General features: G+C 42.8%; 1 protein-coding gene across 6 annotated transcripts in view; it reads right to left on the bottom strand.

The window, feature by feature from the left end:
• DAB1 (DAB adaptor protein 1) overlaps nt 1-27,017 on the bottom strand; it is a 407,123-nt gene that overhangs the window by 134,373 nt on the left and 245,733 nt on the right. For all 6 annotated transcript variants that reach the window (XM_047727154.1, XM_047727155.1, XM_047727156.1 and 3 more), the window contains exons 3-4: nt 20,722-20,861; nt 12,102-12,200 (exon numbers count right to left, since the gene is read on the bottom strand). In XM_047727154.1, coding sequence (XP_047583110.1) covers nt 12,102-12,200; nt 20,722-20,861 — 239 coding nt within the window. The remainder of the gene's footprint in view (nt 1-12,101; nt 12,201-20,721; nt 20,862-27,017) is intronic.

Here is a 27,017-nt window from a genome sequence, read left to right as displayed (position 1 = left end):
GGTAACTGGTTGGATATTTGGCCTTGGGCAAGTCCCTTCATCTCTCGGGGTCTCAATTTTCTCATCTGTTTAATGGGAATAATAATACTTCCTTGATTGAGTCCTTAGGGGATTGAAAGAAATGAGACCCAGCATGTCAAAGCAGCTAGCAAAGAAAACATTACCTCTTTGCCTCCTGAAAGACCAAAATTGATAAAAATGATTCATTAAGGGAAAGATATTACATTTCTGATTTACCAGATCTGGTTGAAAACATTCACGGTTTCACTTTCCAAGGTAATAGGGACATCCTTCCCGCCACCCTCCCCACAATCATGAATTACACCCTGTCAAAATGATCTTCCCAAGGCAGCTTCCTCATAGTACCAATTTCTAAAAATATGTTGGTTTTGAGCTATATAAATTGATTCTTTATTGTGATAAATTAAAATCCAGTATCATCCAACAAGACACTAAACATACAGAGACCCAATTTTTCCCCCTTAGATGTTCAGCCTTTTTGATATTAAAATGGATCTGGGGCTGCTGTCAGGTGCCAGGGAGCCTGGGAGGCAAGGAGAGAGAGTGGAGACAGCAGAGAGGGAACAGACTATAGGAGGAGAGAAAGGCAAAATAAGGAAGCCCAGGGATGGAAGAAGCTGCCTATTTCCTGTTTAGTGAGCATCAGAGAGTGACTTGGAGGAGCCCCGAGGGGTGTTCAATCCTGGGCCCCTCACTTGTGATTTGCAGGGGGTGGGGGAGGGGGAGAGGAGTCAGCCATCACTTCTTTTTAGGTTCCAGGTTTCTTCATTTGCAAATGAGGTTAGTCACTGCACAAGGCACCGTCCACCCAGGACATCCCAGAGCTGGGTTAACTCTGAACCACGTACATTGTTCTTTCCCGGAACAATGTCTGCATGGCAAAATGAGCATTTTTGGCTCCAAGATCTGGCCCAGATGATCAGCATTTCATTATAAATTGACTTATTCAGTATTTCCTTATACCTTTCTTCCTTCTCTTTTGTTCTACTGCTCCCTGATTGCCTTCCCTCCTTCCTTCAGTGTCCAACTAGCATTTCTGCCACATGCCAGGGCCTATGAGAGACCCTGAAGATACAGCAATGGGTGAGTCAAGGCACCTCGTGGAGTGTGTCGGTCTGCTATGATGAGGGAGAGCAGAGGATGCTGCAGGAACATTACAAAAAGATTTCTTCATTCTGCTAAGAGGACATGAGAAGGTCTGTACCAAAGAGGGACAATATAGGTAATGATATAAAATCATTTGACATCTAGAGCTTTGTACGTACCAGGCACTATTCTGAGTCTTAAGGGATTAAATCCTCATTTAGTCTTGCCCCATCCCTAAGACATAGGTACTTTTATTATTCCCATCTTAAAGATGAGTAAAGGAAGCACAAGGTCTTTAAGAAAAATTATTTTACAATTATGCAACTGATCAAGAGTAAATCCATGATAGTCTGGAACTTGAGTCCATGTTCCTTCCACTCCATCCACTCTCTGGTGCCTATATCAGACTGGCGAGGAGTATGGGCCGTGGATTCTGAAAGACTCGACATGAATCCTGTAGGCAGGAAGAAATGCGTAAAGCACTTGGTTGAAGGAAGAACTTTGCCTGAGAAAGGTCTTAATAAATTTAACTGTTGGTATTACTGTGGACATTACAAGACCTTGAAAAATGAGGTATTTACTGTGTAAAACAGGGCAAAGGACATTCAGGGTAGAGGGGCTACCTTGAGAAAAATCATAAAAGCTGGGCAGTGTGTGGTTTGAACAGCAAATGACATGATGTGGTAGCTCCAGCCTTCTGCTCATCCATTGATGATACCCGCACGTCTGCCACATACAGTTGGGCAGGGTATACACTGCATAGCTTCCATGGGAATGAGACACACAATAGTCATCAAAAATGTATCACAACAATTTCCCAACAAAAGGCAACGACTCTTAAAAAAAAAGGACCTGCTCCTGATTTGCACAAAGGCATCTTAAGAACGAAGGGTGGCCTTATAGTCACTGTAACTACTTCTCTGTACATTGAATAGTATCTGAGCTATAATGGGCATGGTTCAACCAAAACCTTTCTGTCTGACATTCCGGGCTTTATGATCTGGTCCCTGCCTATCTTCTCTGTTTTCTCTCACACCAATAGCTATTGCCCATCCTCAGATCCAGAATAATAGACATCTCACTTTTTCCCATGCCTGCCCTCCTTTATGACTTTCCCACTATACAGGTTTAGTAAACACTCCCAATAATTCCCTTTGCCTGAACACTGGTGTTCCAATACCCCCAACTTCACATCTTGTCCATTTTTCAAGGTTTAGCTCTTTCTTCCTAAATCATTCCATATTTTTTCAGATAGAAGAAATAATTTTTTTAAACTCTCATAATTTTCATCTTTCTCTTACTATATTAATTATTCTTGCCTTGAGTTTTTAGTTATTTATATATGTCTTACCTCCAACGCCAGAAGTTCAACAAAGGAATGGTTTCAGGCTGATTCATCCCTATCGACCAACTAGAATGCCCCTTTCACTTAAAAAGCACTTGTAGAATGAATGAATGAATGAACTAATGAAAATTGTGGCCTGATCTAAACAGGTACTCTTAACCTTTTCTAGTCAAACACCTTCTTTTTATAGCAAGTATTTTGTAAGTCTTCCCTTATTGCCTGCAAATGATCATATAATCTACCCATAAACATAAAGTTCAAGCACATCAAAATGTCCTAATTATAACATAAAGAAATGACAGATGATTTCGGACAAAAAAAATGTGAATGTCTACATATAGATGCTTAGTTACGACTACAACAGAAGAATATAAGGACACTGTTACATGTTTACATTTTCTTATAATGAATAAATTTGGGTTTAAGAAGTGTTCAGTTCAATACTGCGGATGCTCTTTCCCACATCATCTGACATTTTTAAGGAAGGGTCAAATGAGTCAAGTTACACCGAACATGACAGGTACCATGAAACTGGCAAACCAGCGCCATGTTGGTAACTCGAACCTGAAGAGTATCATGTGGTATGGATTTCCAAAATGGTGAACAGCTCTTAATGGGGGTCTGACAAAACAAGTATTCCCTTCTTGTAGTTCAGTTGCATTTCTTGAAAATTCAGTATTATGGATATACTTTGCTTGTATATACTTTGCAGAGTTAGGTTTTAGATTCAGTTCATTATAAAGAGGTTTGTTAATCTACACGAATGTCTAGTGAGACATGTTACAGTTGTATAGCACAGGAAACACCCTATACTCCGTAGCATGTCTAGCATCCTTGGTCCCTAATAAATGAATAGGTGCATTAGGACCCTTTCCCCCAAAAGCTGTAACCACATATTGCCGATATAAATTTCCAAAACACCCAGTACAAGGAAAGAACCAATGAAGTAGAGAATCAAGCTTGGGCACTATAAAATGTGAACTTGAATTCCATTCCTACACATAACTGCTACACATAATAGCCTTGGGCAAGCCACTCATGCCCCCTGTACCTAATAGACTCATCTGTAAAAGGTAACAGTAAAACCCTCCAGAACTGCTGGGGGGCCAGTGAGTCAGGACACACAAGAACACGCTGGAAACCACACTGTCCTGCTTACAGGCTAGCTCATAAGTAGTCTTGGGAGAACTGTGTGTTGTGTTTCAGTAGTTCCCAGCGTGACGGGGATGCCCCAGAGACTCCCAGGTCCCAGCACTCTGCTCTAAGGCCCCTTTGTCTTCTTCCCTGTCTCCCCTCCCCAGGCCCACTTTCCTCTTCCTGAACTGCTCTCCTCAAGCCCCACTCAAAACATCCAGCTCAAACTGAAGGAAGCACAGTCCTGTTTTTGATGGGATACAAGAAAAGGGACATCTGGTTTTCACTGAAGAGAACATTAAATTAGCCCTGAAATTTACGGGCAACCATTGCATCTAAAACATCATTAGCCCTCTATGATGAGAGATAACGTTCAATCCTGGGTCACTCTGCACCTCTCCCCTGCTATGCCCTAGTAATTCTGCGTACATTTGCTGATTCTTAATCACTAAGTCAATTTATCTTTTTTGTGCAGCGTTACTGAGCACCTACTATGTGGAAGTCATTGTGCTAACTAGATAGACAACAGTGACAAACAAAAAGATACAGCCTTGCTCATCGGTGTGTTTACAGAAGTGCTCAAGAAATACTTTCTGCAGAGAAGAATGAACACACAGATCTTTCTCTTTAAAACCTCCGTGCATTTGGAAATAGTGTTTTTTCTTCCCTGACTCACTTATCTGTTCCTCTCTAGCTCACTCCTCCACTGCCATGTCAGTGTGTCCTTTTCTGTGGAAAATTCCTGAATATACTAGGCAAAGCTTGGTCTTGATCCCCTGAGTCCTGACAACTCCATTCACACCTGGATCTTAGCAACTGTCAGTTCGTTTTGTGAGTTTGGTGAAACCAGACTGTGAACAGCTCAGGGGAAAGGACCACGTCTCATTCCTCTTTGAATCCCCAGGGAAACAGGGCATCACGTGGCACAGAAGGGGCATCTGATCTATTCTTGCCCAACCACATACCAGTTACATGGCCAAATTCCCGCTGCAAGACAGTTCCAGTGCTAACTCCACTCCTTGTACCTTCCCTCAGGAAAGGTCATCGGCATGAAAATCAGTAATGGTGACAATAAAACAGAATACCGAGTCTGCTCTAGTATATATAAAAGGACATCATTTATAAAATTTGGCATTCCTAAGGTCTGAATGTTTGTCTTCCCCCCCTCCAAATTCACATGTTGAAATTCTAGCCCTCAAGGGGATGGTATTAGGATGTGGGGCCTTGGAGAGGTAATGAGGTCACAAGAGTGGAGCCCTTTTTGAATGGGATTAGTGTTGGGATAATAGAGGTTCTAGAAAGCAACCTGACCTCTTCCACCATGTGAGGACATGCAGCAAGAAGGCACCTACTCTAAAGTGGGCTCTCCCCTCCAGACAAACGAATTTGCTGGGGCCATGATATCTGACTCCCCAGCTCCAGAACTGTTGGAAAGAAGTGTTTGCTATTTATAAGCTGAATCCTCTATGGTATTTTTATTAGAGCATCCAAATGGACTAAAGCAGGTATGTTATATGAGTGCTATCTGACTAGCATCAGGGCTTCTGGACCAGACTGCCTGGGGTTGACGCTCAGCTCTGGCTACTTAATTTACTGTGGGACTTAATTTGGATTTCAGTTTTCTCAGCTGTGAAGTGATAACAATAGCACCTACTTCCCAGAATTGTAACGTACTTCAGAGGGTACATATGGCAGTACCAAATCAACGCTGGCGAAACCAAATGAGCAAGCAGTATTTACATGTGATTATGGCAACAAGATATTACATCATCTTGAAAAGATGCAGACTACTGCCCTCTGTCTTAAGAAACAGACTTATTAATCGGCAAAGAAGAAGTCAAACTATCACTCTTCGCAGATGATATGATACTCTATGTGGAAAACCCAAAAGACTCCACTCCAAAACTGCTAGAACTTGTACAGGAATTCAGTAAAGTGTCAGGATATAAAATCAATGCACAGAAATCAGTTGCATTTCTCTACACCAACGACAAGACAGAAGAAAGAGAAATTAAGGAGTCCATCCCATTTACAATTGCACCCAAAACTATAAGATACCTAGGAATAAACCTAACCAAAGAGACTAAGAATCTATACTCAGAAAACTATAAAGTACTCATGAAAGAAATTGAGGAAGACACAAAGAAATGGAAAAATGTTCCATGCTCCTGGATTGGAAGAATAAATATTGTGAAAATGTCTATGCTACCTAAAGCAATCTACACATTTAATGCAATTCCTATCAAAGTACCATCCATTTTTTTCAAAGAAATGGAACAAATAATCCTAAAATGTATATGGAACCAGAAAAGACCTCGAATAGCCAAAGGAATATTGAAAAAGAAAGCCAAAGTTGGTGGCATCACAATTCCAGACTTCAAGCTCTATTACAAAGCTGTCATCATCAAGACAGCATGGTACTGGCACAAAAACAGACACATAGATCAATGGAACAGAATAGAGAGCCCAGAAATAGACCCTCAACTCTATGGTCAACTCATCTTCGACAAAGCAGGAAAGAATGTCCAATGGAAAAAAGACAGCCTCTTCAACAAATGGTGTTGGGAAAATTGGACAGCCACATGCAGAAAAATGAAATTGGATCATTTCCTTACACCACACAGGAAAATAGACTCAAAATGGATGAAGGACCTCAATGTGAGAAAGGAATCCATCAAAATCCTTGAGGAGAACACAGGCAGCAACCTCTTCGACCTCAGCCGCAGCAACATCTTCCTAGGAACATCGCCAAAGGCAAGGGAATCAAGGGCAAAAATGAACTTTTGGGATTTTATCAAGATCAAAAGCTTTTGCACAGCAAAGGAAACAGTGAACAAAACCAAAAGACAACTGACAGAATGGGAGAAGATATTTGCAAATGACATATCAGATAAAGGGCTAGTGTCCAAAATCTATAAAGAACTTAGCAAACTCAACACCCAAAGAACAAATAATCCAATCAAGAAATGGGCAGAGGACATGAACAGACATTTCTGCAAAGAAGACATCCAGATGGCCAACAGACACATGAAAAAGTGCTCCATATCACTCGGCATCAGGGAAATACAAATCAAAACCACCATGAGATATCACCTCACACCAGTCAGAATGGCTAAAATTAACAAGTCAGGAAATGACAGATGCTGGCGAGGATGCGGAGAAAGGGGAACCCTCCTACACTGTTGGTGGGAATGCAAGCTGGTGCAACCCCTCTGGAAAACAGCATGGAGGTTCCTCAAAATGTTGAAAATAGAACTACCCTATGACCCTGCAATTGCACTGCTGGGTATTTACCCTAAAGATACAAACGTAGTGATCCGAAGGGGCACGTGCACCCGAATGTTTATAGCAGCAATGTCTACAATAGCCAAACTATGGAAAGAACCTAGATGTCCATCAACAGACGAATGGATAAAGAAGATGTGGTATATATACACAATGGAATACTATGCAGCCATCAAAAGAAATGAAATCTTGCCATTTGCGACGACGTGGATGGAACTAGAGGGTATCATGCTTAGCGAAATAAGTCAATCGGAGAAAGACAACTATCATATGATCTCCCTGATATGAGGGAGAGGAGATGCAACATGGGGGGTTGAGGGGGTAGGAGAAGAGTAAATGAAACAAGATGGGATTGGGAGGGAGACAAACCATAAGTGACTCTTAATCTCACAAAACAAACTGAGGGTTGATGGGGGGAGGGGGTTGGGAGAGGGGGTGGGGTTATGGATATCGGGGAGGGTATGTGCTATGGTGAGTGTTGTGAAGTGTGTAAACCTGGCGATTCGCAGACCTGTACCCCTGGGGATAAAAATATATGTTTATAACGCTGTAAAAAAAAAAAAAAAGAAAGAAAGAAAGGATGAATCCCCAAGTTTTGTAGCAACATGGACGGGACTGGAAGAGATTATGCTGAGTGAAATAAGTCAAGCAGAGAGAGTCAATTATCATATGGTTTCACTCATTTGTGGAGCATAACAAATAGCATGGAGGACAAGGGGAGATGGAGAGGAGAAGGGAGTTGAGGGAAATTGAACCATGAGAGACTATGGACTCTGAAAAACGATCTGAGAATTTTGAAGGGGTGGGGGGTGGGAGGTTGGGGACACCAGGTGGTGGGTATTGTAGAGGGCACGGATTGCATGGAGCACTGGGTGTGGTGCAAAAATAATGAATACTGTTATGCTGAAAAAAATTAAAAAATTAAAAAAAAAAAAAAAAAAAGAAACAGACTTATTGTCAGGGTCCTGCAATATTTATGATTTTTTCAAAGGCAAAAAACTATAGCAATTCTATGGAATAAAACTGTACATCAAGAGAGAAGTCAATGAGTTTCCCCGGAAAGATAGATTTGAATTTGAAGGTTTGTTCTGAGTCTACAGCCAAGTTAGAGAGAGATGCTCCCCAAATCTCAGTTTCTTTATCTGCACAAGGAAGATGACTTCACTCCTGTCTGATTTGAGGCCCTAGTGACATTGATATGAAATCACATCCACTCCTGATTTGCTACAGCTCCTACTATTACCAGTAACAATGAGTTTGTATATGACATTTCCTGCATTCGCACTGATCCCTCTGACACTTTATCAATATCCAGCTATCTGAAAATATGAACAGCTTTTCAATATTGATTTATTCCCTGCAATATGCTAATAATAAAACAGAATTTACTCATGTAAGGATTGGGATCAAGAACCCTTTGAAATTCCAGACAAGGTGTAAATTGCTGCAAAGGGTCTCTTTAATTGGGATCAAAACATTTTTGACAGCTTTGGATTTTAAAATTCTAGCTATTGTCACGTTCTGCAAATGTTTCTTTTTTTGGTTTGAAAAAAAAAAAAACACAGTCAAGCTTCAGAGTACTTGAGATATGATAAACAACTAAAATTTGTCATTCCAAATGACAAAAACCCAGCTTTCCATTTCCTTGATATGTAGGACAAAATACTTCACTTAAACTCTTATCCTGCACAATTCAGCTGGTCCCCTGCAGGGCGACAACAAAGGTTTAGTAAACTGTTGCTGCTCATAAATTCCAGTGGAGGCTGAAAACCCCCATCTGTCTGAAGATAAATCACATCAATAGGGATGACTTTAAGGAAGAAACAGATTTTTAAATCTAGTCTCAGGATTCAACTTCGATGTGACTTTGCTCAATACTTCATCCTCTACTTGACTCCCTTCCAGAATTTTTCCATCATGTGATTGCTGCTTGGACACTCCTAAGTGATGGGGAACTCGCTAGCACAGAAGGTGGTCCATCTAACTGGTAGAAAATTCCTCCTCCTCATAAACCCGTACTGCTTCAAAGAAACTTGTATCACCTGATCTTGGTACTATCTGTTGGGTCACGCAGAACAAGTCAGCTCCTTCTGCTACCACACAACTCTTGGGAGAGATGAATGCTATTAATAGGGGGTGTCCTGCCTTCTGCTGTCTCTGCTTCAGGCTTTTACACATTCAACCCCTTCTACTAGCTTTCTCTAGACTTGTGTCAAGACATATTAACAAGCTCAGGTTGCAGAAGCCAGATGCTACCAGGGCCTAATGTGAATCAAACAGAACTAGAGTGAAGTAAGCCAAACAGAAAACCTCTAACTCTGCCTTCTCCCTGATTCTCCACCAGGGATCAGACTCTCCCCCCGCCCCAAAGTCAAATGCTTTGAACTAAAATAATGATTTTACTGTTGTTCTCTTTTGTGTCCAGCTGAAGAATCAAAAATAGTGTGAGAGAGTTTGGTGGTATCTTTCTTTGGGGCCAGGTTAGCTACCCTTGACTGAGGATTTAGATCTCAGTTAATATAAACCACCTCCCCTCATGAGTTATAATTTGATGATGGGGATTTTAATGATCCCCTGGACACAGCTTATCTCACGGTGGGTTACATAATGGAACAGCAGTGCCCAAAAACATGGCCCCTGGACAAGATAAAGTATCTGATACCCCACCTCACTCCTACTCCTTTGGTTATGTCAGCTGTCATGGCGGCAGATAGAACAGAGAGATGATGACATAGTATTTGGGCATATAAATCTCTCAGTTAGGCTCGATCCACATTACTGGTCTCCCTCCAATTAAGACTTTAAGGGAACCAATGACATCCTACCAGTTTCTATAAGCCCACACCTCTCTGCCTTCTGTGTGCAGCTCAGGAGGCTACACCTGTGCTAAGAAGTCTGGGTTCAACATAGTTTCTAGTCCTCCAGTGGTCTTGGCCCCCCTCATCAGGACACTCTTTGATTTGCCTGTGTCCTTTTTCAAGTGTGAGGTTCAAGACCGAACGCAGGTCTCCAAATTGTAGTCTCCCCAAGAGAAGGAAAAACTTCCCCGGTTTCAGAAATGGTCCTTTTATTAAGGCAGGGGAGGCTTTCATTAGGCTCTCCTTTCTTTCTTCCTTCCTTCCTTCCTTCCTCCCTCCTTCCCTTCTTCCTTCCTTCCTTCCTTCTTTCTTTCTTTCTTTTTTTTTTTTTTTTTTTTTTTTTGGCTCTTATTTCTTGTGGCGTTCAAGCTCCTTTATTCCTGGTGCCCTCATTCTAAACTCCCTTCTCCCAAAGCATCCCCAGGTAAGCCCACCTCTCTTGACCATAGAGAGCTCAACTGCCCTGACAATGATTTGGGTTAATGGGAGGCAAAATCCCAGTTCTGCCTCCTACTTGCTCGATAACCTTAGCAAGGTCACTTATCCTGAGAGATAACAGGCATCAAGGCTGAGTGAGAAGACTCACGAGGCAGACTAACCTGGATTCTAATCCTGTCTCCAACCACCACTTACTTTCAATAAATTAGGACTACATTTCTCTCCTCAGTATCTCCAGCTATAAACTTGAGAGGGTACCGCCATCTACCTCACAGGGCTGTCGTGAGGGTTAACAGAATTGGTATTTACAAAGGGTTCACAATAATGCCTGGCACATATTACATGCTTGATGAATTAATTGTTGCTATTGTTTTTCCCATAAGACTGCTGTGAGGGCAAAACTGAATCATGTATGTAACATGACTGACATGCATGTTAGTACACAGTAGGTACCCCATGAAGGGGAGTTATCACCACAAGCTTTTTTATAATGGTAAACTTCACATAACTAAAAATTTACCATTCTAAGTATTTCTTGGCATAGAGTTCAGGGATATAAAGTGCATGGACAGCGTTGTACAGTGAGCCTCCCCCAATCCATCACAAGCGCCATTTTCTTCTTCCCAAATGGTAACTCTATACTCACTAAACACTCACTCTTCATCACATGCCCCCCCAATCCCTGCCGCAGGCCCTCACCACCACCGTTCCACTTTTGTCTCTCTGAATTTCATGTCTCTAGATATGTCACAGAAGTGGAATTCTGGAATTCCAGAAGTGGAATCCTACAGAATTTGCCTTTTTATAACTGGCTTGTTTCACTTTGCATGTCTTCAAGTTTCCTTCGTGTAATAGCATGGGTCAGAACTTTCTTCCTTTTTCTGTGGACTCATATTCCATTGGAGGCAGGCACCACATTTTCTGTATCCACTCATCCAATGATGGTTTCTACCTTTTGGTCACTGTGAATAATGCTGCTATGAATCTGGGCAGACAAATATCTATCCTATTACTAATTATTCAAAAATAACTTCTCTTCAAAACCCATTTTTACTGTTAAATTATCATCCTCCTACCCATATGGGATCCCAATAGGAGTCAGAATAAAGGGGAGAAAATATAATGCAAAATGACTAAGGTTGAGTAACTTTGCCGGTTGAGTCTGGTGGCGCCTACAGCATTTGAAAATTAACTTGGGAAGTACAAGGGAGGTGATATATGTAAAGTATTTTACAAGCTGTAAAACACAGAAGGAATAAAAGGAAAAAAACCACGTCCATCTGACTCTTGCTCTCTGGACCAAACAGAGCGTAGAACATTTTTCTGTTTTTCCCTTATCGTCAGTGAACAGGACACCACCAAAGTCAGGGCAGCCCTAGGGATGAGTGTGCAAGCTAATTGCTGCTGGGGGGCTGATAAAAACACAAACCACTTCCTTGGCAGGTTCAACAAACACATCAGCCCTGACATTTCCTGGTCATGCGGTGACAGATTTTCCCAAGATTGAAAACTCCATTCTTTGCAATTACAGCAATTGCAAGGTGGCACAGGCTAAACTCAGGAGACTCTAGAGGCTCTGACCAAGTCAAAAGACATTCATGTGTCTCCCTCCAGGATGCATGTCATTAAAGTTGCCAACACACAAAGAAATTGAACTTCAGCTGTCACATCACCCACCGCGCTTCAAAGCTCATCAGTCTCCCGTTAGATTCCGGGCCTGTGTGACACTTTCATCACAAATCACACCGTTAGAAACACTGTGGCCAAGTCAGGGAAGAGCCTCCCTTTGATGGACGATCACAGTTGATCAAGTTTGTCAGTCGCTTTATGTGTTTTTATGCTTGTTTGATATTCCTGCCCAGAGAGGAGAGGCTTTTAAGGGCACATCTGTCAATGGATTCAATTTCATAATGCCATGTGATTCTTTTACTTACCCCTGTCTTCTCGTCAAAGATTTTGATACCTCCAAAGGAGATGGTTAAAAAGATTTTCTGTTTGTGTTCTCCTTTGGAACGTGCGCCAGCAACAACACCCTGTTGAAAGAAGGACATGGTTTTTACTTGAGAGTGTACGTTTGAAGATTCCCTCCAGTCCCAGTGGCAGTCAGATACCACCCACCAATACCACCAATCACTCACAATGCTCTCTCTCACATTCGCTCCTTCCATGCTTCCCTCCCCGGAGTGCTGGCCTCTTATTGATATTTTAGGGTAACTGGTACCCTAACATTATATCTAACACTGTATCAACAGACACCTGAACACTGATTCACATGACTACCTAAGATTTACAGAACGCCTCCTTTATGCCTAGATATCGGCTCAGAATCCAAGACCTTAAGATAAATACAATATGATCCTCTTATTAATAATATGTTGCTGGCCTTCATACTGTACATGGTTTCAACCTATTAAATAAAGAGGAGTCACAGAATATGTTCCTAAATGTGATTTTATCTTTACTTCTGGAGACAGTTTTTACTGTAATCGATTTTAGAGAGTAGAAAGAAAATAAAAACCACGGCCAGACTGCTTGTCTCCTTTTGTCTGGAAAAAATACGATCACCAGAGTTACATGCTTATGGTTTGCAGTTTTTTACCCACACAAGTTTTCTGTTTTCCTTTATCCTTTTCAGTAGGAAGGTACCTAGCAAATACATCCCATTGATCAATGCCCCTGTCTTCCCACTTTCCCAAACTTTTTATAAACCAAAGCTGCATATCCGAGTCAGTTAGAAGGCAAACATCACAAATGGCAGGGGTGTCGCTCTGCTCACTGCTCTATCCTGGGTGCCCAGGACAGACCCTGGAGGGAAGAGGCACTCTGTCATTCCTGCAGGATGAATGTGCTATCCAGAGATCTCCCACAGTTGATATGATGTAAGTTAAGGGCGAAGACACTTGCTTTTTAAACTAGCTTTTGTGGTGGCCAGTGACAGGGAAGATGGGCTTCCTATGAGGGTGTCACTCAGAGGGTGAGGACAAGAGATCTGCATTAAGTGTTCTGGAGCTTCTAACCCCGTCATTGCTATCAGACTGCCCTCAGTGCAAGATCAAGTCCAATTATCAGTGGTTATAGTTCTGGGCTTCTAGGAGTAGAAAAGTTGAAAATCAGCATGACGTCATGTTTCTGGGAGATAAAAGTCATCTGCGCTCGCATAAGAAGAGCATGTTCACGACCCCAGTGTCAGAGAAGCAACGGTATTCAGAACAGGGATGACCAGAAGGCACAGGGACGGGGCACCCCCTTTGAGGCTGTTTGGTTATCCTCATTGTGGGTACCAGAAAAGCTCTGTGCAATCCCGACGGCTGGTTTTATGCTCCTGGCTCTCCGTGATCTTGGGCAAATGACTTAATTCTCACGGCCACTTCCTCAAGTATAAACACTATCCTTGCATGTGGGAGAGAATTAAATAAAAACTTATATCAAGTACCCAGTATGGTGCCTGCAACACTACAGGGATGTCACAAAAGTTAACTTCTTCTAGTAAACTTAGTCTAGTAAAATGACTGTCCCTAAAACTCTGTGCTCTGGTTCCTGTCTGGGGACCTACTAGCAGGAAATCCACTCCCTCCTGAGTCACCCGTTCATTCTTGAGTGCCACTTACATCCTTGCAGACATACAGAATGTCAGAGCTAGAGAAAGTCTTCCACATTTCCTGCTGACAAGTGAGGAAAGTGATGTCTGTGAGGCGGGGGTCCGCTGTGCTGAGGCAGCATAGGGGGCTGGCGGAGAGCTAAGCCTACAACTCAGCTCTGCAGACTTCCGCTGCAGGGGGCACCTAATCCTTCCCGTGGTGGCTTCTTTCCAGCAAGCCAAAAACCTCTCCAGGTAACCCTCCCCAGCGTTGCTCTTTAGGTCTCTCAGGACTGCTGCTAAGTGACCAGAGAACCCTCCGGCACTGCCTGTCCTCTCAATAGTTGAAGAGAGTGACTCACCCCTCACCCCCCCAAAGCTAAGCCCTCTGTCTCTGTAACTGTTCTGCTTAACCGGAAGTTTCTAGAGTCCTCAACGTACAGGTTGCTTTCCCGTGAATTCACTGAGGGGAGATTCTAAGGAAGGGGAGAATGGCCAAATAGGTTTTTGCAGCCCTAGGGCGTAATTCTTATTTCTAAAGCTATTTTTTGGGGGACACAGTCTCCGAACCCCGCCCCCTTTGCACCTCCCTGGTTCCCTTTTCCTCACGGGTCCTTACTGTCATCTAACATACTTATTGGTTCATCTGGTGACTGTCTGCCTTTGCCCAGTAGAACAAAAGCTCATTTGTGCCTGGAACTCTGTTTTATCCATCCTACGTGCCCAGTATTGAGAATGGAGCGCAGCCTCAAGCTGGCATGGGAAAGGGGAAGTGACTTTCCCTGCCTCAGGGAGTGGGTCCGCTGGACTTTGAACTCTGGAAATCTTCACCTTAAATGCTGGGTTCTCGGCTGGATTTGGAATCAAACACCTGATGCGGCTACCTATCTGTAGCTGGACCTCCAACTTCTGATCTCCAGACGTAACGCAGAAAGAGAACAAGAAGTAGCTCCGTTGTAAAGGGAAGGACTGGAGGGACAGTGTCAAAGGAGCCAGGAGTCCTTCCTTCTTGTTTAACTCCTCTTAGGAGAGAACATCACAGTCCTTGGTGGGGAGAGGACGGCACCTCCAATCAAGGAGAGCTGCTCCAACGTCTCTGCCCCAGAAACAGTCCTCACAGTCCTCTGCTCCCTGAATCACTGCCGCCTCTAACAGCAGAATGAAGCTGTACACAAAAGGGGACAGACAGAATGGAAAGAGCCCACACATGCGTCCCAGGAGCATTTCGGCTTGGGGCTGCTGGGGATGGCTTTCCATGACAAATGAAAGAGGGAAGGACTATCCGTGCAGGGCTATCTTTGGGGAAATAAAACTCTAATTTTATCAAGCATGTTTCTCCTGTGAGACAGGACCCCGAGTCAAGCTCTGAAAAATTGCACTAAGGCCATGCAAGTTTGCCAGCAGATGGCATGCCTCCCGGTCTCATCTCTCCACAAGATTATTCACTGCCGGGATGCAGAACCAGCAGAGGTCCAGGAGACAGCTTGGACTGGGCAGGGGGTAGGGGTGGGGTGGTCAGAAGACGTGGCGGTAGGTGCCTTTCGGATCTCTGTGCCTCACGTTAGCCACCTAAGTCACTGCTGGAAATCTGGATAACACAGTCAAGCATTTTCTTGGGGACCTACTCTTATGTGCTACAGAATCTCTTCCCTGTCATATAACGTAGCCCATGCCCTAATCCTAGAAAGTAAAAAATCATCTCCCTTAGTTTACATATAAGGAAACATAAGGCCAGGGGCTGAAGTGACCTCCTGAAATCTCAAGGAACTAATAAGACGGAGAGAAAAGTCAAACGGCAATCTTTCAGATTCCTATGTTGGGCTTCCTTCTATTATAACCTTGCTTAAGAGCTTTTTTTGGGAAAATCACAGATTAAAAAAACAAGAAAGAAAGAAATGACTATACAATATACTATAGATATGTCAAAAATGTTCTGCAAACAGCCAGGTGGAACCATCGGCTCCCAGACTGCACAGTGAAGGGAAAGTTTAAATGAAAATAATCACATTTCCTACCTCATAAGGGTGTTCAGATATTGAAAACAGTTACACGCATACAGCACTTAGCACAGTGTGTCGCATGTCAGGAGAGCTGGGTGAATAACAGTTATCATTATTACGGGTACTAACATTCATACTATGAAGCAATGCCATGTGCCAGACGCTTGTGAAATGATGGACACAAACATCCCCAGGAAGGAAGTGATATACAAAGGGTCAGATGCGTCAGGCAGGATTAACAGGCTGCCCTGTCCAGTTACAGGTCCCCTGAGGATGAGATAAGGGGAAGCACAGGAGAGGGCTCTGAGAAACTCTACCCAGCACAGTGCATGCACATAGTGGGATGGCTGTGATCTCAGTGGATCCTGAAAAGCAGGTAGCAAAACACAACAGGTTTCGGGCATGGATGGCTGAAAACCTACAGTGCTATTCCAGAACATTCTATGATTAAAAAAAATAAATAAAACCAACAACAAAAAACTGGTCTCTGATTCCAACCATCCCATTTATTAGCTATAGAAGGCTTGGAAAAAAACTAACCCCAAATTTCACTTTTCCCAGTTAAAAAGAAAAAAAAAAAGAATTTAAATATTCTCCTCTCCTCTGCTTTGTGCCCAGAGCCTGGCCCCTGTGGACTTCAATCCCTGGTCCTCTGGGCTTCCTGCCCTCTGGATTCCAGTTGGGTTCTACCAGGGCAAGACGGGCGGGAGATCAGAGGGTGGGTGGGGAGAGAGCTCAGGGTATTCTGAACACATCCTTTCCTTCCTTGTCCTACAGCTCTGGCAGTGCCTATATTTTTGCTTGGTGAAGGAGTAGGCTTCCTCCTCAATCCTGCTCTCTATGGGTTTCAGTAAATATATTTCCTCCCAGGATGGTGGCTGCTTTCTACTGTTGAAGGTTCCTGAGAGCATCACCATCCCTAGTTCCCTTACTTAACCTTACCTACCCTTTCTTTTTTTTTAATTTGACAGACAGAGATCACAAGTAGCCAGAGAAGCAGGCAGAGAGAGAGGGAGGAAGGGAAGCAGGCTCCTTGCAGATCAGAGAGCCAGATGTGGGGCTCGATCCCAGGACCCTGGGATCATGACCTGAGCCAAAGGCAGAGGCTTTAACCCACTGAGCCACCCAGGCAGCCCTTACCTACATTTTCTAAGTGGCTCTTTCATTAAAGTGTCCTCATCTCACCTAGCCAGGGTAGGCTCTGCTTCTTAGAGGACCCCAGCTGACATATTTAGAGCTCTGAAATTAGCCCTCCAGGCATCATCTCTGGGAGAGCCCATCCCCTTCTGGAGTTTCAACCACCACCGTTTTGCCCAAGGACTCTGAAAGCTGACTACTTTGTAAGTCAATGATGTGTGGGTACTGGGCAGTAACTTACCAGTAAGGGCTTAAAATCTCATTGGGCAACCAAGATAAATTAAACCGAGATACAAAAAAGAATATAATTAAGCATTAAACTATGTCTTATCAGACACTGGACATCCGGAGACTGAGGTTTGAAATTCTGGGCTTAACACAGGTTAAATGAAGGTTCCGGGGCAAATCCTTTAACTTCTATGAACCTCAGATGTCTTATTTATAAAACAGAGAGGCTAATATCTATCTCACAAGATCAAAAGAGATGATAGATGGGAAGATGCTTATGTTGACTCTAAATTAAAATACAATGATAATGATGTTTTGCTGGAGGACAGGCAACAGCCCACTCATACTTGGAATATGATTTCCCCTCTTAAATCTTTACAATCCAGAAGAAAATTCTCTAAACAGGAAAAGGTACCAGCCTCAAAGAGTCTAGCAAAGGAAAGCAGATTTTCTTTTTATTTCTCATATGGCCTAATGTGAACAAGTGCACCCTTTTGCAAGGTTTAACAGGCATTTTGTACTTCTCTGCCTCTTTCTTTCCTGTGCAGGTGGCCAAATGGAGAATCGATCATTTATGCTTCTGTTTCCTAAAGAGAGAAACCACTGGGAGCTGAAATGTCAACATTCTTCTCAGCGATTTGCAAATAATGAAACACAATTGTCTGGGAACCAAGAACCGCCCCACGAGCTCCATGCATCTGACAGGAGTAGGAGTGTGTCATGGCAGGACAAATTCTCAGGGCTTTGGGGACCTCACAGTTCTGAGGGGTGACAGATGGGGCACCTCACGGCAGGTAACACACACACATGCTCCAAGTCAGCAATCACACCAGTCCTGGACCCGCTAGCTTGAGTCACCGTGAAGGCAGATGGAGAAGCTTCTGCGAGCACAGGCAGACTCCTGCTCCAAGCCCCTCAGACCGCAGCGCTTCTATGAATGGAGCTGGCCGACGGGGTGCTCTGGGACATGTGCCTGGTGAGTGGCTCTCTACCAGGAGGCCGGGAGAAGAAGCATCAGCTCCTCAGTAGACCTACTTGTGGCTCTGGGTGAGAACCAGGCTGTTGGTAGATTTTTCTTGATGTCCTTTAATAAATATTTGTCAGGAGCAAATCTCTATTTGCCTGGCCTCATACTCAGTAAGGAGGGACCTTCAGCAAAAATGAAGATCCTGGCCTTCATCCCTATCCCTGAGTGGGGTCTCCTTGGGCGAGAAGGCATGGCTCTATCTGATGGGAGTATGGAGGGAGGCTGAGGACTCCGAGCTCAGTGTGTTTTGGGTTCTCTCTGCAACGTGCCCACTGCTAGAGAGGCTGCCCTCTGTTCTGACCTCACGCATGAATCACAGGTCCTGCTCGGGGGCTGGACAGGGGCTGGCGGGAACAGGAAGGGATGCAGTTATCCAACTGCTCCACAAACTAAGGGTGGCAGTCCATCTCTTTCCAGGATGCCCACTGTGGCATGTATCCTGGTCACGTCCTTCATCCCAGCATTTATCAGTCATAAGACTGGACTTTAGAATTCCTCCTCTCAGACTTTGCTATCTACTTATCAATCAGACTGGAGCTTAGCAGAAGAGAGCTCATTAGTAGAGTGCTCTAAAATCTCATAACATTGCTTAATTAGAAAGAAAGAAAGAAGGAAAGAAAGGAAGGAAAGAAGGAAGGAAAAACATTAACTTTTTATAAGGTGATAATCTGTGAAATCATGATATGGGTATCTTTAAAACCTTTTTCTAGTATACCTTATAATAGATACATAACTATTAAAACAAAGCTTGGTTATATAAGAGCTAAGAAAAATAATGGATACACTGTTTTGAAGATTAATATTTTTGGGTGCTTTGGTGGCTCAGTCAGTGAAGCAGCTGACTCCTGGTTTCCACTCAGGTCACGATCTCGTGGTCATAAGATCAAGCCCTGCTTTGGGCTTTGCGCTCAGCATAGAATCTGCTTCAGATACTCTCTCCCTCTCCTTCCAGACCATGCTCACTCATTCTCTCTCTCTCTCATATAAATAAATAAAATCTTTTAAAAACTAAAAAAAAAAAGAAAATTAAGATTTTTTTAAAAATGATGATTGCTACAGCCATACTACAAGGACACTTAGCATCTGATATCCATGTTAAACTGCTGAGACAATTTGTATAGCATAAATAAAAATAATAGCTCTGATTTATTAAGCAAATAGGAAAGAAAAGGTAACATAGAGAGTGTTTTACAGATACTGTCCCAGTTTGTAGCTGGAAGCACTTGGCCAGCCTTGCATATATATACATATATTTTTTTTCTTTTGTTCCTCCTTTCTTACACTTAAAAAATAAGTATACTGATCAAGTTGTATCCTGAGGGACTATTTGAAGATATGAAAAAAAAATTCTCATAACATAATATTAGGTGAGAATAAAAGGATAGAAGATTATATAAATATTAATTCCAATTATATTACATGTGTTTATAATTCATATCATATACATAAAAATACAAAGACAGATCATAGGTTATACATAAAATTGTTGACATCGATCTTTGTGTATCATGGGTGATTTTCATTTTTCTCCTTATATTTTTCTGTATTTTCAAAATATTTTACAAAGAACATTTTGTGAATTCTGTAATAGGGAAGATACTTATATTATATGTGTTAAATGCATAAGGTATTTTGTATAGACTTCCTGCTCACTCATTTGTTTTTTCAATATTTTAAATCGCTTTTTAAAAGAAAGAAATGTAGCCTATATGAAGACCAAAATGTGGGAACAACGGGACGCCTGGGTGGCTCAGTGGGTTAAGCCTCTGCCTTCAGCTCAGGCCATGGTCTCAGGGTCCTGGGATGGAGCCCCACATTGGGCTCTCTGCTCAGCAGGGAGCCTGCTCCCCCCCACCCTCTGCCTGCCTCTCTGCCTACTTGTGACCTCTCTCTTTCAAATAAATAAATAAAATCTTTTTAAAAAAATGTGGGAACAAACAATGCTCTTTTTCATATGTTTTAAAAGGCCATTTAATAACATAATTTTATTGTGTATATTAATTTTTTCCCAATTTCTTTCTTCAATTTCTCAATAAAAAGGCCTTCTTCATAGCATTTACTTCCAGATACCTCTCTGTGATATCTCCATATCCCACAATATCATACATATTACTTTAAAAAATATTTTTCTTTTACATAGTGTTTGGAAACATTAATAGGAATGATAAGAATGAATAAAATTAGCTTTTATCTTAACACAGCATCTTTTACCATATTTCTCATATGGTAAAATATTTAAAATGTACTAAAAAATAACAGAGGGGTGAAGATTCATAAAATCTGAGGGGGACTATAACATTTGACAGTTTTACTTTTCTTTTTGTAGGTATTGCACAAGGAAGATAACATTGAGTAAAAGGTGATATGCTCAGAAGTTACAAAACTGGGCTCCAGCAAAATACCTCCACATAGCAGGTGCTCAATAAACATTTTTGTAACGATTGAAATCTCTTCTCAATGAATACATGCAGTGATTCATTAGTGAACCATGTAATTTACTAATAAATGAATAAGTAAAAAGTTTTACCATAATGATCATAATCACTCCCTTCCCCCATAATAAAAGTAAAATGCTTGCACAGCACCTTGAGTTTCATCATGGAATCTTGACATAACTTGTCTCCCCGAGCCGCAGAAACCTCATCAATCCCGATCAGCTTGGCCTTGTACCGGACCCCTTCACCTTTAAATCTCTTTATCAAAGTGGCTTCACTGCGATCCTGACCTAAAAACAGAGAAAAGCAGGATTCAGGCATGTAGGTATGCAGGTCCCATTGTCTTTAAATATCCCCAGTGCTGAGCTGCCTTCTCTGGTTTCCAAGAAAGTCAAACCACTGGGTGGAGTAGAAAAGAAGGCTGATTCTGTCCTTTTAAATTTAAATTTAAATGTAAAAATTAAAAAAAAAATTTAAATTTAAAAATTCTGATTCTATCCTTTAAAATCCAGAGGAAAATTAGTTTTCGCGGATCCTCTGTTTTCTCAGGCAAGAAAAACAAACAAACAAACAAACGAACAAAAATGAGTTAAAAATAGCCAACCCCAACGGGGCATTAAGATAATTAAATCAGACAACACATGTAAAGCGCCCAAAACAGAGCTTGATACACACCAGGTATTCAATAAATAATCACCACCTACTAAGAGTTCGGGTCTGACATTCTTGTTAGAGTAGAATTAGCACCAAGCCTCTTTGGCATTTCCAGCATTTCATATGACTTTGGCCAGGGTCCAAAACCTTCCTATACCCAGTTCCATGGGCTGTTTTATAGTGAGACTCCAGCGTAATTGCTTTGTATCAAGTAATGACCCAGGGACAATTATCAAAAAATGGTTTTACAATATCTCTTCTGCTAACTCGTGTGTGTGTAGAAAGAGGCTACTTGGTATGGTGAGCCCATATCCCGCAACAGCCTTTCTCGGCAATTATTAACATAGTAATTTGCTAGGATGTGTCAACCAGACATTCAAATACATCCACATAAAATAAGGACAGTAAAGTTTCTGTGAGCTGAGTGTTTCTTGGGAGATGTTTTGTAAACCTGATCCCCACTCTTCGTAAAACCTCAACCATATCCATTTTCTAGACAAAGAGTACGAATGTCACAGAATTCAAGGAGCTTGCCCCAAGTTCACCCAGTCAGAAAAAAAGAAGAATGCACAGGAATTAAAATTTCTAATATCATCAAACTTTCATAAACTTTGCAACCATTGTTCTTAAAACCTGGGGCACTCTTGTCTTCTGATGCTCATGTCCCAGAACATCACGAACTTGAACTTCCAACACCTCTCCATCAAGCCTGCCCTCATGGGGCAGAATGAGCTGAGTGCACGAGAGAGAACTCAGCCTAGTTCCCTTTACCTATATGATGTGCAAACTAAGGCCTTTCCATAATATGGCTGAGATTTATTGGAGCTGAAAACAGAGGAAAAACAGCAGCAACAGTTAACACTCCATAATGCTTTTCAACTGAAAAAGCATTAACCTGCAGTTCACTTATTTATTCAGTCGTCCCTCACTGAGGGTCTCGTCTGTGCCAGATGCTATAACTCACTGCAACAGACGTAGGAGACAAAGTCTGTGCCCCTACAAGCTCGAGATTTTGGCGACCAGAAATTAAAATGCACAACGTGCTACGCTAGTTGTGTAAGAAGGCGGCAGCTTTGGTGGACATCCTCATTTCGAGTCATGGCTTTCTCACTTGAAAACCAACTAAACTGTCTACTGAGCCTCAGTTTCCTCATCTGTCAAATATGGATACAATATCTATGTTCAGATTTATGGTGAATAGTAACTTAGAGGAGAGAGTATGTGCGAAGCACGGATTCACGTGGTTAAGTTCTCAGAAAATGGCACTGTCGCCACTATTACCAGCCCAGTAAAGAAGCACATAGAAGATACGATGCTGAGGGAGGGAGGGCACAAAAGGAGAAATGTCTGCAGAGTCAGACTCCTACTTTCCAGCTGGTGCTTTATCCCACTGTACCCTTGCTAACTCCTGGTATATTCAAGCCTTTGAATTATATTCCACAAAGCAGATATAACACAGGGATGATTAGTCAGAACCTATAATCAATGTAAAAATTCAGCCTCAGGATTCTGTGAGGGCGGATGTCAGAGACTAAAGCACAGAACAAAGAAGACACTTGCCATGATACACCCTGTACAGACATCTAGCTCAACACCACAGCTGTAGGTCCTACAGGTCACCACTCTCTGCATGATCATGCAAAGTTGGATGGGGGTGGCCTAGGGCTGGCTCTGGCTCTTGGGAAGGATATGGGTCCCAGATACCGTCTCTGCCTCTTCAACACAGGACAGTATTTCAGTCACTAATCATATCCCTTTCACTGTGTGGGGCTTCTCCAAGCTCTATACAGGAAGCCTTTATTAGGGTCTATTCAAAGCACATTGTCCATATCAACTTGTTTAGCCCCAGAAATAACCCTAGACATATGTGTGGTCATTCACGATTTTATAAATGAGGATCTAAACTGAACATCTGAGAGGCCAAGTAACTTGTCCAAAATTGCTGAATGTGACCTGAACCCAGATCTATCTGAGCCAAAGCCCAGACTTCTGGTTTGCAGGTGTCCTAAGTTTTCAAGCTTGTGCTCTTAACCACCAGGATGAATTGCTTCTCACTCTCCCTGACTTCCTCATCTTTATATGGTACCAAAACTCACCTGGCCCAGATCTGTCAATACCTAATACACTGGCAGCATTAAAACTCCACTGGAGAGACAACTTGAAAATGCAACAAAAAGCTTCCAGCCTCCACATCATGTCCCAGAAAATGTCCATGGGTCAGACACAAAGAGCCTTAAGAAACATTTGTCAAGGCACAGAGCTCTACCAAGGAGGACACTTCATCAGGAGGCAGAGCCAGCCCAGGTGAATGAGGGCAGAGATTAATAAGAAAATATTAGGCCATTTAGAGGAAAGTAGGGAGCCCAATTTAGATTAGGACCCAGGGCCAAGCTAATTTGTATGAAGGACACTTATGCAGTAGATAATCTGGTTTCTCATTAAATGCTCCACCATTAAAAGGGTAATTTTTCATGAGCACATCTTGAGCAAGGTCTCTGTTATATTAGTAAAGAAATAAATAACAGACATCAGAGCCATAAGGCTGTTTCATCAGAGACACATATGATGTGAGGGTAGTAGCATAAGGGTCAGTCTTCATGTGTCCCAAGTCATCATGAATCCCCAGCCTTTTGCTGAAAGCCCCACTGACCCTACGCTTCAGGATGGACAAAAGAAAGGACACGTGCTTTAGGAATATCACCAACTGTCACTCTCAATTCTCGACCATTCACTCTACCAATCACTGTGCCAAGATTTTCCGTGCAACCTCTCATGTAGTCCTCCCCGCTGCTCTTTAAGTTAGACTCTGTCACCTGCCCTATTTTATGGAAGATGATGTCAATGACCAACACCAACAGCAGAACTGGAATTTCTAACAGCTTTACTGAGATATAATTCCCATACCATTCAATTCCCTCTTCTGAGGAATATAATTCACTGGTTTTAGTACATTCATAGAGTTGTACAGCCATCATCACTAGCCAACTGTTTAACATTACCTTCACTCCCAAAATAAGCCCTGCACCCATCAGCAGTTACTCCCCATCTCCCCGAAACCAGCCTAGGTAACCACTAGTCCATTTGCTGTCTATGGATTTGCCGATTCTTAGTATCACACCATTTCTCCCTGAGTACCCCTTCTCTCCTAGGTATAATCCTGGGTCATATGGTAACTCTATGTTTAAATTTCTGAGAAACTATTAGTGTTTTTCCAAAGTGACTGTAACTGGTTTATAATCCTGCCTGCAAAGTATGAGGATTTCAGTTTCTCTACCAGATTTTCTTGCCAATATTTCTGTTTGTCTTTAGACAAATACTTCTGTTTGTCTTTTTTGTTTTAGCCGGCCTTATGAGTGTTTAGTGATATCAGAGTTTTGTTTTGTGTTTTCCTCAGGACTAATGATGTTGAGCATCTTTTCTTGTGCTCACTGTCCTTTGCATATATCTTCTTGGAAGAAACTATTCAAATCCAACATCATCAGGGCACCTGGCTGGCTCAGTCAGAAGAGCGTACAACTCTTGATCTCAGGACTGTGAGTTCAAGCCCCACCCTAGGCATAGAGATTGCTTAAAAAAAATAAATAAATAAATAAAATAAAATCTTAGAAAAATAATAAAAAGGAAGAAAATCTGACATAGTCAAATCTGACAGCCTGAGTTTGGGCCCAGGTGTTATGACAAAGGTCATGCTTTTAGCCATTAAGCCCTTTGGCATTGGTCCACCTTACTCCGTATTTAGTTAGGGCACTTGCCACGTCTTACTTTGTGTCACAGCTATTTGAGGAGACCCCTTATGGAGCTTGCAGCAAACTGGCAGCTATCTTACTCTTAAAACAAGTATCCTATAAACACATACACTGTGTCTGACCTTCTCAGACCTTCTCCCCCTTACTCCTCCAGGGCTACCGGAAATAGGCATTATCATCATTCTATGAATGAAGAACCCAAAGCCAGAGAGGTAAGTAAAATTACTGCCAGCTGAGCTAGGAAGAGAATCTCTCTTGTCCCAGGCCAAGACCTGAGATCTTCCACTGGGAGGCAAGAGGGTTCAATGGCTCAGAACAAGAGCTCTGGATTCCAAGGATCTGCATTCTGGTCCCAGCTCTCCCACCCATTCTCCTCATTGTGTTGTGTTGGGTAGGATCCTTCCATGTCTGCCACAGTGTCTTTCTTCTCTGAAGAGTAGCTAATAACCACTGTTTCCATACTGGGTCACTGTGTAGGTCAAAGAAATGACACATAGACAGCAACATAGGACAGTGACTGGCAATCGGAGCTCATGTGTGCAAGGCAGGCTATGTTCTACAGCTTTGCCCCGCTGTTGTCTGGGGCTGGAGGGCACTGTCTTGCCCTTTCTCTGTCCATCCCCACACCCCCCCTCCCACTCCACACCTGAGGTCTCAGCACAGTACCATGTGCCCAGAGCTCCTCTGATCCCAAAGGTCTATCTGGGAGGTCCCCTCGGAAATGCCTCCATAATATTCTCCTGATACTCCCCCCTTGCATTCTCCCGATGACTCAATCTCATTTGTAATAATCTGTTTAAATCCAGCCTTCTATTTAGACTGTAAGTTCCAGAATGTAGAGAGCTATGATGGAATTGTTGACCAAGGTACCAGGGCACAGCATTTTTCTAGCACACGATTCCCTCACAGCACCTGTCAAGGCACCTCACTGACTTTGTCCTCATGCCTCCTTCTCTGCACTTGAGCTCCACTGGGGTGGGGCCTGAACGGACTCATCTCTGGTTTCTGAACCTAGCATGGTGCCCAGCACAGAGTGGACCGGCAGTGCCCAGGTCTACTGAATAACTGAATAAATGAATGAATTTATTTCTTTACTCAAAAGAGGCAAGTGGACCCCCAGAGTCAGAATCACTACGGGGAAGTGTAAGGGGTCACGGAACACCCCTTCCATACAGACCCTATTTCAAATCCATTCTGTCAGTGTAATTCACAGAGTCTCCAAGGAATAAAATCCCTAATGGGATAAAGTCAATGTCACACCCACGGTTATTTTAACGTTGCCTTTGCGTTGAGCCATTAAGGAAGAGCCTTTCTCAACCTCATCACAAACCTGCTCCCCTTACAACCCAGGAAATGCCTCTCCTCGGAATTTAAATTGCAGCAGTCCCCAGGGGGCACTGAGCAAACTCCCCTGTTCTGAACAGTCCTCAAAGCTGCTGTCAGGAAGAACACAGAGAGCCTGTCTTGGAGTAGAAGGCGCTGCTGGTGATGTGACGGTCCCACACGGGGAGTGACCTTGCAGAAGCTTCAACTAACAAGCACCCCTATCAGAAGTCAGGGTCCAGAGGAAGCAGGCAATTAGCATGTTTTTATGACACTGAGTAGAGACGCAGAATCCACGAAAATAATACACGGCCTCCCACTTCAGGTTGTTCGTTGAAGACTGCTAATGGCCAAATAAAAGCTATGTCACACCCAAGGTTATTTTCCCTTTATCCCCCCGACTCGTCACGGATTGTAATGCGCCGGCCACAGGAGCACACGTAAGAGCCAAGCTGAGTGTGTTGCTGTGCTCAGCCTGTGAGTTCTTTTTTAACTTCTGATAGGTAGCAGTATTTCCCTGTCTGGCAGAGGTCAACTTCCACAAATTCCTCCCAGTGAGCTGAGTGCTCGCTTGTAGGATTGGATGGATACTGCAATGTCTCAGGAAGTGTCTCAGTCAGCTCAGGCTGCTGGAACAAAAATCCCATAGGGTGGGGGCTTGAACAACAGTCTGGGGGGTCAAAAGTCCAAGATGAAGGTGCTGGCTGATTCTGTTCTGGGTGA

The sequence above is a fragment of the Lutra lutra genome, chromosome 4 (genome assembly GCF_902655055.1).
Source record: "Lutra lutra chromosome 4, mLutLut1.2, whole genome shotgun sequence".
Lineage (NCBI taxonomy): Eukaryota > Metazoa > Chordata > Mammalia > Carnivora > Mustelidae > Lutra > Lutra lutra.
The sequence above is the reverse complement of the archived record's forward strand: the minus strand, read 5'-3'. Positions and strand labels throughout refer to the sequence as shown.